Here is a 15,347-nt window from a genome sequence, read left to right as displayed (position 1 = left end):
CAGCAGTCGACTGTATGGGTGTTTCAAGATGAACCCAATCCAACAAAAGTTGTTCGCGCTCGAAGAACATCGAAACAAATGGTCGCCTATTTTTTCGGGAAAACTGGTCATGTGGCAACTGTGCCTTTAGAGGAACGTAGAACGGTCAACTCTGAATGGTACACAACAATTTGTTTGCCAGAGGTCTTCGGTCAAATACGGAAAACAAACAAACGCCGTCGGATCATTCTTCATCAAGACAATGCCAGCTGTCACACATCTCGGCTAACAACCGACTTTATGAACAGTAAAAAAATAGAATTGATGGGTCATCCGCCGTACAGTCCTGATTTGGCACCCAATGACTTCTTCTTGTTCCCGAATGTCAAGAATAAATTGCGTGGACAACGATTTTCGTCGTCGGAAGATGCCGTTGATGCGTTCAAAAACCATATTATGGAGGTGTCTCAAGAAGATTGGAAAAACTGCTTTGACAAATGGTTCGAACAAATGCAAAAGTGTATTGACCATAAAGGAGAATACTTCGAAAAACAATAAAGCAGTTTTCAATGTCAAATTCGTGTTTTTTCATTGTTAGGCTCAAAATATAAATAGTGACCCTCGTAAAGTAACAAATATTTACAATATTTAACAGTTTTTTTTAATTATTTACATAAATGCTAATACAAATCGCAGGAAAATAGTTTTACTTTTTTGTTCTTGCTACAATATTTTACTTTTTAAATTAAATTTTGCAATAATAAAAAAAAATAGCATGTACACTAAGATATAAAGTGACATACACAACAAAAACATACGAACATGATTTAAAAATAAAGCAAAAGTTGCTCTATGCAGTGGGTCATTAACGAGTGGTCTCAGGTCCAAATTATCAAGCACAGTTTGATGTATGTGGAGTACCGCTAAGCTGCTTAGTCTCTTCTGCCACATTGTAGATCTCAAATATGTCTTTAGTCGGCTAATAGCACTGAATGACCTTTCGGCTGTGGCTGTCGTCACTGGCACAGTGCGGAGGACCATCATGAATTTGGCTCCTGGAGGGTGCTGTCTTCCAAAAGAAACTTCCTTATGTCACGCATGGTAGTTAGAACCACTTTCTTCTGTTTGGCGATATCACCAAGCATGAACATGTGTAAGGAGAGCCTATCGGCATCCAAATCTTGGAGAAAGAATTCTCGCGTTTGCTGAAAGTTTGTTGTGCAACTGTTCACAGCTGAGATGCATTCTTTCTCTACGGCTGTTACTTTTTGTAGTCTTGTAGATTCATGTCCTTGTTTAACACATGCTTGTGTCACAGATGTCAGTGTATATTGATTTATAATGCTATTTTAGAGTGTAGAACTTCTAAGTTTTGGCAGCATCAGGAGTTTCAAGTCTCTTAGGGACGTGACGTTGCCGGGGCAATTCTGGCTCATCAATGAGGCTGGGTTTTCCCTCTGTGCATTTCTGCCAGAACTGCTCAAAACCCATTCGCTTTTCTTGAAAGATGTCAGTCAAGTATTTTAGTTTTGATTCCACTTCTGTAGCACCAATGCGTGGAGACTGAATCTTACAGTTTACCTCTTCTATTGGACCCATCACATGGCAGTAGAGGGAGAGAAAGAAAAATGTCTTGAAGTGAAGCATTGTCCCCAGGAATCCAGCACATTTTGATGCTGCGTCAGTAGAATCTTCTTCAGAAAATTTCTCAAAAATATTGAGAAGGTTTTCATAGTTCCTTAAGATCTGTTGCATACTGGAGGCTCTCAACATCCACCGACGAGGGCAAAATGGTCGCAGTTCAGTATGGCCAGCCTTCTCATTCACATCAATAATATTCCTAAATATTTGCATTCTTTTAGGGGATTCCCAAACAGTCTTTAACAAGTCGTCGGCTAAATTCATTATGTGTCTGATTAATATATGTATAATAGTAAATAATAATTATATACTTAGTATATAGTAATGAGTCGTGTGTTTTGCTGTCTCCGGTCATAGCCCCCCCCCCCCCCCTCAAAGTTGATGGTTTAGCGGTCTCAGTCCCCCAAAGTTGATGGTCTAGAACATTTCAAATGTGTATTTAAAGTTATGTTCATGTGGCACAATTCAGAGTAAACTTTACAAGAGAAGAAAAATAATACATTAGATCCTCTTAAGCAAAATTATTTGGGGAGCTCTGCCCCTTACATCATTAACATTGGGGGGGCTCGAGCACCCCTAAGCCCCATGGAGTCGGCGCCATTGCTAATAACACAACAAATCATGTGACAAAAATGGATTTCTTTCAAAATAACTTTATGTAATATCATTAAAACTAATTCATGTTACTTAACTTAAGCCATGGTAAGATATTAAGACAGAGTTGTTAAGGGTCGAGGAACCTATAAATTCTAATGGGTTCTATTAGGTTCTGGAACTGGACCGTGACCTTTTTTCTCGCACAAATTAAATTCAGTACAAGTTACATATTTGTAGATTAGGCACACACAGGAGATGTAATACGTAGAAATTTTCAGCGAAAAATGCAGGCTCGACTAGGACTTGAACCCAGGTCTCTGGCATACCGTGCCATTGGTACAGATTCCATGCAGGTAAAACAGCGATAACAAAAAATCAGGCGAGGCCAGGCCAGCTCGGTAGCTCAGTGGTTAGAGCACACGGTATGCCAGAGACCCGGGTTTGAGTCCTGGTCGAGCCTGCATTTTTCGCTGAAAATTTCTACGAAGTTACATATGGTTTCATTTCAATACAGAACTTGGGCCAGATTTAAATTGATCCGGAGAAAATGTTCCTGCACCATATTTAAATTCATCCAGAAAAAAGGTTCTTTACAGTCTAGAACCCATTTACACTTGCTGATTTTCTCTCTAGGATGCAATTGACTTTATTTAAAATTCCTGGACGTTTAGCAACCCTGGGATTGTTAGAGGTCCAAGAACCCATACATTCTAATCAGTTCTATTGGGTTCCATAACAGGACGGAACCTTTTGTCTAGCACAATTTAAATTCGCTCCAAGTTGCATATCGTTTCATTTTAATACGGAACTTGGACCCTATTTAAACAGTTCCTGGACCGAATTGAAATACTTTACAGATAAAAAAGTTCTTTACTGTCCAGAACCCATTTCCACTTGCTGATTTTCTCTCCTGGACTGGAATTGAATTTATTTAAAATTCCTGAACCTTTAACAACCCTGTGTTAAGATACACATGGAATGTTTTTGTGTATCCTTGTACCTGTTTATTTTATTTGATTATGTAAGCTCGTTTCATGCATACATTAATTAAAATTAATTTTGTATTATTTTGGAGTGAAATTATTGTAAGTAGGGCTGATGAAATACCGATCCCGATACTCTCTCTGATTCCCACCGATACCAATATCGAAGCTTCAAAATTGTAATAATTAAGAGTTGTTCAAAATATTGATTAATATTAGTGCGTAAGTATTCTACTTCAGTAATATTCATCAATTTAACAATAGCAAAAGTATTTAAGAATTTAATCAGAATATTAAAATACATGTTATAAAGATAAAGGTAAAGTTCCCCGTGCATGTAGCATCGTGAAGGGGATGTGGAGGTAGGATGCCACACATTCTCGATCTCAGCCATTTTGGAGGTGATGTGATCAGCACCACGTGCCAACTGCCTATACCCTGCAGGGTTGACCCCAGGTATCCATTGATTTGAGGCTGATTATGTAATCACAATATCCATGTTTTCACACAAAACTGGTGCAAAATAAGGAAAAATGTTGAATTTTACATTTTTTTTAGGATAGCATTCTTGCAGACCCTGTGTAAAACTAAACTGCCAGAAAATTATCAGCTGGTATCGGCAAATAAAATCCAACCGATATTTTCCAATGCTGATACCACTGGTAACAGCCAGTACCGATACATCGGTATCAGCTCAGCCTTAATTGCAACACATTAATTGTACTAAGAAGTTCATGAACCACTACCCTTTTCAGCAGCAATTTCTGTGTTTTGAAATGGGAATCATTTTTTCTTTTTGAGCTCCCCGATGGCACAGTAATAATGTCGTCGCCTTGTAATCAAGGTGTCCTGAGTTCAATACCCGGTGGAGGCACATAGTTGTTCGGATCCCACTTTAAACTGTAGGTCCAGTCCCAATTAGCTTTATTTATTTAAGTGGTCTTAAAACACAACTCAGTCAATCAATTTTTCTTCAAAGTTATCTAAGATGGGGCAGATGATAGTGCATTGTAGGAGACCCTGGTTTGATTTCCAGTGGAGACACATATCAGTAGTTTCATCAGGGCCAGACTGGTCCACCGGGATGCCGGGCAAAATCCCAGTGGGCCCTCTCGGTGCCTTTCTGAAAATGCACATTCGGTGACCTTTTTTCCCCAACTGCTCACAAATTGTCACCCTGTTGAGGACATTTGCCACTGCCCTCTTGGCAGTTCCAGTCCAGCACTGAGTTTAATCCCACTTTGAACCCTCTTTTTACTTTTTTAAAGGCAAACATAGTCACATGTGTTATTTAAGGAAAGGAACCAGTCTTCATGGTTGCTTTTTCAAAGCAAATTGGAACATTAGTAGTCAGTGGCGTCTCCTGACCCTGAACTTCAGGCGTTGGCAAAGAAGGAATGTTAACCCCTCCCCCTCTCATTTCTGTGAACCAATATTACAAATTTTCTCCGTACCTTTTTGGTGTAATTTTATAAATATTTAGAAAAACATTAAATTACATAAATTATTTTAAATGAAGTAAATACTTCATTTAATGTATTAATATATTTGAAGGGTAAGGAGAAAATTAATAGACTATGTTCAATACTTCGCCATACAATTAATTTTTAAAGCATGAGTTTGCAACCAGAGGGGTTGGTGGAACTCCTACTTATCACCCCTAAAAAAACACCGTGAACATAAGAATGACCCGTTCATTGAAAAATTGCTAAAATGCACATGCACATTCCCGGTTTTTCCCCTTACCCTTCATTTATCCTTCCAAAAAGTAATTTTGAAAAATCAACTGCTCATTACTTATAGTTACTTGAATTCCAGCTCTATTTTTCTTTCTTTAGAGAGAAATGTACTGATCACCACCTCATAAAATTTGGATTTATCCCCTTCTCGCAGCTTAGAAAGTAATTCTTTCTGGATGGAGATAAGACTTAAATTCGTCATCCGGTTCTGAGTTTGAGTAGATCGGCAGAATGTGTGGATCTCTCGACAGATGACGTCGTGGAAGGAATTGTTGCGATCAACACTGCTAATTTATATATTTCTGTAAACTCACCCACTAGATTCGTGTCCAGTAGATAATTTACAATCTCAATTGGTGTTTTCTCTGATCTTTCAGTGGAAGTATACCAAACATAAAGTTCATTCTTCTGCAGTTTGGTTAAATTAAACACACTGCCATAAATTTCCTGCAATTTATGTACGAGATAGTGAGGAAAGTTTTCTTTTATTCAAGTAGCCCCGTTTTGTGGGATTTAGTAAATCAAAATAGTGCAATTTTTCAAATGATGCGAATCTAATTGTTATCTGGTTGCTGATATTATCAATGATTTCAAAGTAAAGCCTCCGGCAGTGGTCTTTCTGTGATTCGTTGTTCAGTCGCCTCCTTTTCATTTCAACAATCTCTTCCTCTTCTACTGCACCAGTTATAGAATTACATAGTGTTTCGAAATTCTCACTTTCCTTTTCCAGCTGTTGTTGAAATTCGGTTATTTTATTACTGCAATACAAAATATCAAAATATACTGAATAATACGTCTGAAAAGGCAAGCAAGTTGGATAAAGCCTTTTTTAAAAATATATTTTCGAAATCCTTCAGGAAGCTAGAAAATCCTCTCGGAGTCATTGCAGTCAAATGATCGAAGTCTCCACTTTCACTAACATGTTCAAAAAACATAAGCAGTGCTTCTCTGTTGTCATTGACTGTCCACACTAGCCTAGAGGTAAAATTTCATCTGGTAGTAGCTAATGACGGGAGTTTTCTGGACATGAAAGCAGAAAGTTCATGTAACCTCTTTGGAGAATGAGGTTTAAGTTATTTAAGACCACAAAAGAACACCTTAAGCTCTTTGTTACATTCTAACGATTGTTGCAGCACCAAGTTCATGACAGGAACATAACAATGCATAAAAAAAGCTTTCGGATAATTTTCCAAAACTTTACTTTGAAAGCCATTCAAATGACCCCTCATTACAGAATATCCATCGTATGTCTGGGCAATTAATTTATCCCCACACTTATATTTATCCATTATTTCAGTCACGTGACTAAAAAGAGCTCCTGCAGTTTTATCGGCTCTCATGTCATGAAATCCAAGAAATCTTTCAATGACTTTTTTCTGTGAGGCCGAAAAAAACGTAACACTGTTGACACCTGAGATTTTTTGCTAATGTCTGATGTTTCATCGACCATGATAGCCACAAAGTCTGTGTTTTGAATTTCATTGTAGATTTCATCTCTCAGAACATCCGAAACTGAATTTATTAAATCATTTTGAATGCCTGCCAAAGTACCGCGAAAAACTGTAGAATTTAATAAATGTTCTTTTAATGAGGGATCGAACTCGGCACTTGCAGTAAGGAATTCCATGTTATTGCCCTTATTTAGAGATGCTGCATTTTCCTCATGGCCTCGGAATGGCAGTTCTTGCTTTGGTAAATAGCAGACGGCGTTAATCAACCTCTTTAATATTTCCCTGTTCTCTTTTACTTTTTCATTGTGTAGCTCTATTTCAGCTTTTTGTTGAGTATCCAAAAGAACGTCAATTCTAGTAGGGGTGGCAACAAAACTACTAAATTTAAAGAAACTAGAAAGATGCAATTCAGACTCGCTGTGTTTTCTCACTGCAGTATTGAGATGATTCAAATCCGCATACCCTTGATAATTCCCAACACCTTTTTTAGTCTACAATAATAAACATGTCCAACAGTAAAATTTATTCACCACATCACACCCGCAAAGCCAGTCTGAAATTTCATAGAGTTCTTTTCGAAAATGTCTCTCAAAACCTTTTCCAGCACCACTTTTTCCTTTAACACATGTTGACATCGTGAGATTCGGACATGGTCGACCATTGTCAATCACTTGTTTCTTCTCTGAATACGAAAGCAAAGAAAATGAATTATTTAAATACTTTTGCACAACACTTTCACTATTCTCCATCTTAAAATAATCACATCAATTCACACCACATGTTTAAAAAATAATGCACAACAATCACGAGCAAAATAACGTGGAACGCGGGGCAAATGAAAGCCAAATCATTGGGAACAAATACAACGCCTTGAGAAGGTAACCATGCTGGTGGGTGGCAGGGTGCGCATGCGCATTCATCCTATGTTTTGGCAGTGGTAAGACGTTGCATTTCTTCTCCAACGCCCTGACAGTGCGGGACCGATCTGCCTGCCTGACAACCACTGCGTGCTGCGCCGCGTTCGAAAACTACCGGGCATTCGAAACTGACAATTGAAGAAAAACGCTCAAAATCGTAATTTATAAAAGTACACATAGTTTCTTCTTTATTTCATTTTCCTTTGGCCGTTGACACACGACTTACACACCCAGAGAAATCGCCACTATTAGTAGTTGTGATAAATTCTTATATTAGTATTGGGGCTAATCCGTGACAAAGTGATCATACCACTCAAAAAGTAAAATTAGTCTAAATACTATATAAACAGCATTAATCTTAAGCTTTAGCTGTGTGGGACACTAAATAGTTACTAATTTGATATTTACATATCCTTAAATGTCTTTAAAAATTCAGATGAACAAAGAGAGGTGGAAAATGTGATAAATGTTGTTTTTTTACATTAAGACTTGAGTGTATAAGCAATGCTCAATAAATTTGTAATTTTCACAAATAAATTTGGTTATTATTAAAATTTATGAGTTGAGGAGGTTCTTCTCGCCTTTGATATTGTTCAGTTAAAATATTAGGTGAGTAATATGGTATTAAATTGAGTTAATTAAGGAGGTATTCACATAGGTCACACCTGGAACTTTTTAAAAAAATTAATAACAGTAAAAATAAAAATGTTTTCACTGGAATAAAAGACATGAGATGAAAGGTTGCAATCTACATTTCCCTCCAAAAAATATGATGGATGAAAAAGTTGTAAAAATACACAGAGTTTTCAAGTTTTGTGGTGGTACGTGAAGCTTTTACCGTGGTCTGAGTCACATCCAGAGCTCCAGTTATTCTTGAATTGCCCAAAAATAATGTTGTTCACAGACCTCACTCTTCAGGACAGTAACAATGTCATCATTCTGAATACTATAATTATGATATGTCTTTGTTCACAAAATATTTAGATTTGAAGCATGTAATTGTCACACCCGGAACTCAAGTGTTGGCCCATTGGTAAAATTTCGCATTGTTCTATTGTAAATGCAGGGGTTATCTTGTAGGGGTAACTTTACCATGAGCACACAAATGTCAACTTCACACCGTGGTAGTACACCCCGGTAACCACAATGTTGCGAGTTAACTAGGCTCTGGCATCTGGACATACATTCAGTGTAATCCTCTGTAGGGCTGTGTTCTCTCCTTATATGTGCTTAGCATCCCTTTACAGCCTCAGCTTAAGGTAAAGATATATTAGTCTTCAGATACATGCGTTGATTTTAACCATGGTTTGCTCTGATTCACGTGATGGGTGAAAATAGACTAAATGCTGATGTACCTAGAATTTCCACATCAATGGATCAAACTTTGTTTTGTGTAACTGTTCTATGGTGGCACTTAGGGGTATGTGGAGATAGGGCCCCACAAATTCTCGATCTCGGTCACTTTTTGGTGATGTGATCAGCACCATGTTCCAGACAATTTACTCCCCAGATACCCATTCACAGTTAGGTGAACCCCGGAGCTGCTTTTATGCAGTAGATCACCCAGCCTGGGTATCGAACCTGGGTCCCTCGAGTTGCAGTCAGATAACCTCCCATATGGACCACCACATATCCTTTAATAGTTATTAGGAGCCTCCCTGGTGGTACATACAATGGTAGTGTCGTCGCCTTGTAATCAAGAGGTTCCAGGTTCGTTATCCGGTGGAGGTTCATAGTGGTTCGGATCCCACTTGAAGAACCTCCTTAATAAATATGTTACCAGACTATAGTGCAAAAGCAGTTGCATATTTAGATATTTACTTTTTTAAAAAAAATAAGGCATGGAGATTAGCCATTAAAATTATAACAGAATGGAAGAATTTTGCACTAAATAATAACATATTTATAGATATATCGGATTGGTAAAATAATCGGTATACCGATGCACCAATCTGCCTATATTGGCCAATATCGATAAAGTACTGATTAAGCTGTCCCATCCCTAATATTTACTATTGAATGAAATAAAAACCACAAACCTTTTTGTGTCTTTATTCCTGTCAGCATCATACAAACAGAACGGTGTGTCAATGGTAGTGCACTCGTTCATGAACTCAATGGAACCTCCGGGATCTGCACTGATATCACATATTGCTAGCATCCGGTGTGGCAGAGGAGGTGAGCCTGCGGACGTCGGAAGCCAAGGTGTGTTGGCTGGCTGCAGAAGCATTTTGGCATCTGGGATTGTCACTAGCTTTGGTGAATTTGTAGACCAGTATATGCCATTAATGATAACCGAAGCATATGGTGCTACCTGCAATACAAGATCATTAACAATATACATGATGTTAAGATTGAGCACACACAGGAGATCTACTATGTAGCAATTCCAGCAAAAAATTACAGACTCGATCAGGATCTGAACATGCGTCTCTGGCATACCTTTGTGGAATTTGTATATAGTACATCTGTGTGTATGAAATGGTAATGTAATTTACAACTCTACACTGGGGGAAACTATGCACTAGAGTACTTCATGCGACCACATTCGCTCACTCAAACTCATTTGAGTCTGCCATGCTCGAGCGTATACAATGATATATCATTTTAATGTGACAATAATCATATGGAAAATATCCATCCTGGCAGTTTCAGCCCACAATCATCTATATCGTTTTCATATATCACTGTATTAGTAAGATAGAGTAAACTACATTTTAACTGGAGATAATGACTATGTTCATTTAAACACACGGCCATGAAAATATGTGGCTGGGCAGAATTGCGCTGGTGCCACATATGAGAAAAGCAAAGCGAGAGCAGGACAGAAGTCGCTGGTTCCCGCACACTGTGTGGCAACGTCAACCAGGCTGCATTGCCTGATTCAAGCATAACACTGACCTCTCTCTGGGACACTTTTGTGTCATTCCAGCACTTGAAGTGGAAAATGTTAGCTAAGGGGCTGCTCCTATGGTTTAATATGGCGACAATGAGACAACTGGGGGGACGCTTTGCAAAAATTTTGCTAGTTGGGGGAGGGGGAATACCATCCCCCTGCATCCCCCTTCACTTTAAGCACTGGTCATCCCTGACCTTTCAAGCAAATACTGTCAGTTTGTATTTCACAAAGACCAATTCGACAATGACATCTTTCATTCTCTGCCTAACTTCATATCTGTGCAATTTAGGTTTCAATTTCAATGCATTTTTCACCTCCATATTTGAGGGCCAACTACCACAGACAAATTATGATTATGCGTGAACTACTCGGCTTCGAGTGTAAACCACTAGCTTTGCCATTCAATCATTATTCGCTTTGAGCGAAAAAGCTCTAAATTCCGTACACTCTCTAGTGTCATCTCTGCAAACTATTTGACGCTCGAGCGAAATTTTCTCACTGCAGCATTCAATGTAAACAGTGTTTCAAGGCAACAGATCCCATTGCAAAACCACTGGGAGAGATAATTCCACATAGGTAAAACACCAACAGCAAAAAATCAGGCTGGCTTAGTAGCTCAATTGGTAGAAGAATGTCACAGTATCCCAGAGTTCCAAGTTCAAGTCCTGGTCAAACCTGCATTTTCCACTGAAATTTCTATGTACCAAAGTTTTATTGTAAAATACTGTATTTGTAAGTTGATGTTTGAATAATCAAAATAAATGTCAAAATTTGATAATTTACAGTATAATTAGACTTCAAAAAAGTATTGTATACCGTTTTCAGACCCAGTACAACACCTTTAATCTGGAAAAGTCAGTTAGTATCAGTGATATATTTGAACCATCATATGCATTTTAAGTACCAGTTTAACCCTAGCCACGAGATACTGTCCTATACATTCTGATGAAAAATACATTTTATGTTCAATTAAATACAATAAACTGTAATCCTTCTTATTACAAGATGTGACATTTTACAAAGTAGTCAGTCAGGGTCTCACCAATGGTGTAGTTGTAACACCTCCTACTTGTCCCAGGTTCAATACTCACAAGGAAATTGAGTTTGGGACAGGCCTTCATGTAGAGGTAGGATACAATGTACGTATTGATATGTCAAGGTACTAATGTGCACTAGCCAACCACTTAAAAAAAAAAAAAACACTTCAAAATTTCAACGTTTTCAATACATACCTCATTAGGCAAAGATATATATTGTTCCATTGCCAAGTGACCTGGTGGCCAAGTGGAAGCATATAAGTTTCGTGTACCGAGGATTCTTTGTTCGATTCCTGTTTGGTTGCCCATGCAAATTTTGTTCTCTTTTGTTCTCTAACTGGAGCAAAATTTTATTGCGAAATTAATTTTTATTTGCTGTGGAAATTCTCAAGAAAAATTTTGTTTTTAATTCTTTTACGGTAATTACCACTCTGGATTGTGTACAAAAATATGTAAATAAAAGCATTGTTTGTGGATCGTATTCTTGTGTTTTGTTTCTTGAACATTGTCTCAAAAAAGGAAAATGTATACTTTTTGCTATGCATAATGTTTTGCAAAAATAGACACGTGGATAATTTAATGTACCACTGTTTGTAAAATGATGGAAAAGTTAAAAGAAACATTAAAAAAGGAGTATTTCCCCCTAAAATTTAAATAAACTTTTGTTTCAATAAGCTATTAAATAAAATGCAATAAACATTTGCTACAGTTAATATAAAAAGCATGGGCAACCAAAGTAGGCTTAATTCAGGAAATGCATGTTACTTCTCCCTTCATAAACTTTTGTCTTCTCGTTTAATATCTAAGAAACTAAAAGTTAAAATATACAAAACAGTAATTTTGCCTGTAGTATTATATGGATGTGAAACTTGGTCCCTTACATTGAAACAGGAACATAAATTGAGAGTATTTGAAAATAAGATCCTTAGGAAAATCTTTGGACCTAAAAGGGATGAGGAGACAGGTGAGTGGAGAAGGTTACATAATTTAGAACTACATAATTTGTATTCATGTCCAGATATTATTAGAATGATTAAATCAAGAAGACTTAGGTGGGCAGGCCATGTGGCACGAATGGGAGAGGAAACAGGAGTTTACAGGATTCTTGTTGGGAAACCTGATGGTAAGAGACCTGTAGGAAGGCCAAGACGAAGATGGAGGGACAACGTTGAGATGGACCTAAGGGAAATCGGTAGGGATGGAAAAGAGTATATAGAACTTGCTGAAGATAGGGAAAGATGGAAGGCCTGTGTTGCTGCAGCCATGAACCTTCGGGTTTAAGAAGGTTAGGGAGTTAGTTAGTTAGTTAGTTATGGGCAACCAAACGCGAATTGAGCCCAGAACCTTCGGCACATAACCAATATGCTACTACCAGGCTACTAGAAAATTGAAAAATAACTTCGTCTAATGAGGTGTGCATGGGAAACTTTGAAGCACCTTTTCTAGGAAATGGCTGTACATGCTAGTACTGGAAGGATAACCTACAATTACATGATGTCTCATCCCAAACTCAATTTCCCAAGCCGTATCCTCTCCTTGACAGTATTGGTACATAGTGATGCACATCCCACTTAAAACTATAGGTCCAGTCTCGGTTGGCCCTTCTGTGCACAAAGTGACATAATAACAAACTCAACAACAGTCATTCATATCATCAATCCAATAGAATGTGTAAAGAAGATTCTACTGCATCAAGCTATGCATTATTGTGCATCAGATTCCAGATGGTTGACTCTTTCGTTAGATTTCTGTGTGTTTTTCTTACCTTTTTACTAAATGTGGACATATACTTATGAGGATTCGCTTCGTAATCTTTGGGATCAAACCCACATCCATCCTTTCTCTCTAGATGATCTCGTCTGGTCACTTCACACCCATAAACTTTATTGGTTGCTAAAAGAACAAGATAAATAAATAATTATAAAACCAATGATTTTAAAAATATAAAAGCTATTAGAATAGCTTATTGTCAAATAGAGGATTGACATTAACTTACTGAAAATTTAGTGAAAAACTGTGACTGAAAGAACTCTAGCTGGAGTTTTGAGTTTGTGAGAGTTTTATTTTATGTCTTCTTTATGCACAGATAGGCTAATTGGGATTGGACCTACAGTTTGAGGTGGGATCAGAACCACCTTGTACATCACCAGGCATCGAACCCAGGATCCCTTGATTACAAGGCCTCTCCCATATAACGAACAGGGATATAAAGGTGGTGGAATTCGAATTGCATCTTAGTAGGTCAGTTGTCGGATTTCATGCCTGGTTGGTGCCAATTTTCATTAATTTACAACAGGTCAGTGTTTTTATGGATCTTTTCTCCAGTATAACATGTTGTTTTTTTTCACAGTTGGATACCATGCTAATTTGTCTTTCATGCTTGAAATGCAAAAGTAGACATATTCAAAATTAATCCATCATTTAATTTAATGAATATTTTATGTTAGTGTTTGGTTATTTAGATCATTAAAGAAAATTGATAGATATAATGGCTGTCAATTTTTTCTAAATTACTTAGGATTTTAAATTCTGTCTTATGTTTCAAAATTCTTGCGCCATACCTTACAGAAGTACGCTTTACACCATGCTATGAGGAATGTATAGGGGGATGTGGGAGTACTACCCCACATATTCTTCGATCTCAACCTTTTTGGAAGTTATCCGCACCATGATCCAGCTGGCATTATCCCCCAGGTACTCATTTATTTGAGCCAAGTGAGCCCTGAAGCCACTTTATGCAGGGACAAGGCTGGAAAACTTCTGATCTTACATCACCTACCCTGGAATTCGAACCCTGGTTTCTTGCACCAGTCAAACACCCTATCAACTAGACCACCTCAGCTCCAGAGATATACAGAATACAAAATGATAATCACTTGAATTTACTTAAACGTGTAATTAACTATTTAATGGACTTTATTTTTCTTATGCAGCATAGGTGCTAAAGGGAATCTTTTTTATGGAAAAATAAAACTTTTAGCCTTTATGCCATACAGTTAATTAATATAAACGTACCTCCATGCTCGGACACCTTCCTCAGCAAGTGTGGGGGAACGTATTCATGCGGGAGTTCCTGGAAGACCTCTTGCGCACCTTGGGATACGTTCCCTGATCCTGTGAACACAAACGTTAGAGGGCCCACACTCTTTGGCATGTTCCCCAAGGCTATTTCGTATCCTGCATCTCGAACTGCTTGCCTTGCCATTGACGAGTTACGGTAATTGTGAGTAGGCCCGATGTGCTGCAAGCAAAGTTTTTTCCATGATATATCAGTATTTCAACAGTATCAATAATTACAAGATTATTACATCTACACAAATACACATTCTTTCATTTCAAACACTTTTATTTACTTGGTAAGTAAACATGAGTTCCTATAGCATGTATATAATTACATGTAAATTACTCTAATTGTACAGAGAATGGTATTTTCTATGAGTCTGAACCAACTCTAGATACATAGTTTGCAAAACTGTTAGATGTTTCCACTCGCTCTGCCAAAGTAAACTAGCAAGAAATGATTACAATGATTCTGAGACGTACTGTACCTACCATGAAGGGTGTATGATGACCTAGAGCAAGGAGACGTAAACCTAGACCATGCATTATGTTGACTGTTCCTGCAACTCCAGCATATTTGCCAAAAGCCACTACTCTGTTGCCTCGTTCGTCCACCAGCCTCTCGTAATCTATCAGCCTGATGTTCTGCAAATACAGAGACAAGATTTAATTTAATACAAGTAAAATTTATAAAGAATTATAATGTTACACATTTGCTATGCCAATGACGCACTGTTTTAAGTGAAGGTGCAGTATGTCTAAATAAAGGAAACCTCATAATGAACGCAAAATTAGTCAAATATTAAATTTCATGCCGTGATCTAATAACTTACAGTATTTTTACATTCTTTATGTATCACAATTTCTTGTAAATTATGCAAGAACAGATAAGTATGTTTATTTGTAACTTTGAAGGATGGAAACATTTTTTCCATGTATTCTTAACCCATAACAGGCATGGCGTGGTCCCTGGGACCCGCAGCCAAGACCAATGCTCTTGTTCTCGGCAGCAATAACATGCACTTCACTCTCCTTTTGGGTAGC

The 15,347-nt window shown here is 37.7% G+C and overlaps 1 protein-coding gene across 4 annotated transcripts in view; it reads right to left on the bottom strand.

Moving 5' to 3' along the window:
• The window catches only part of LKRSDH (lysine ketoglutarate reductase/saccharopine dehydrogenase), an 81,978-nt gene that overhangs the window by 27,041 nt on the left and 39,590 nt on the right, over positions 1–15,347 (bottom strand). For all 4 annotated transcript variants that reach the window (XM_083133198.1, XM_083133197.1, XM_083133200.1 and 1 more), the window contains 4 exons: positions 14,796–14,948; positions 14,259–14,484; positions 13,009–13,136; positions 9,347–9,621 (listed from right to left, as the gene is read on the bottom strand). In XM_083133198.1, coding sequence (XP_082989324.1) covers positions 9,347–9,621; positions 13,009–13,136; positions 14,259–14,484; positions 14,796–14,948 — 782 coding nt within the window. The remainder of the gene's footprint in view (positions 1–9,346; positions 9,622–13,008; positions 13,137–14,258; positions 14,485–14,795; positions 14,949–15,347) is intronic.

This window comes from Lepisma saccharinum, chromosome 12 (genome assembly GCF_977018435.1).
Source record: "Lepisma saccharinum chromosome 12, izLepSacc3.1, whole genome shotgun sequence".
NCBI classification, from domain to species: Eukaryota; Metazoa; Arthropoda; class Insecta; order Zygentoma; family Lepismatidae; genus Lepisma; species Lepisma saccharinum.
This window is presented reverse-complemented; position numbering and strand designations above follow the sequence as displayed.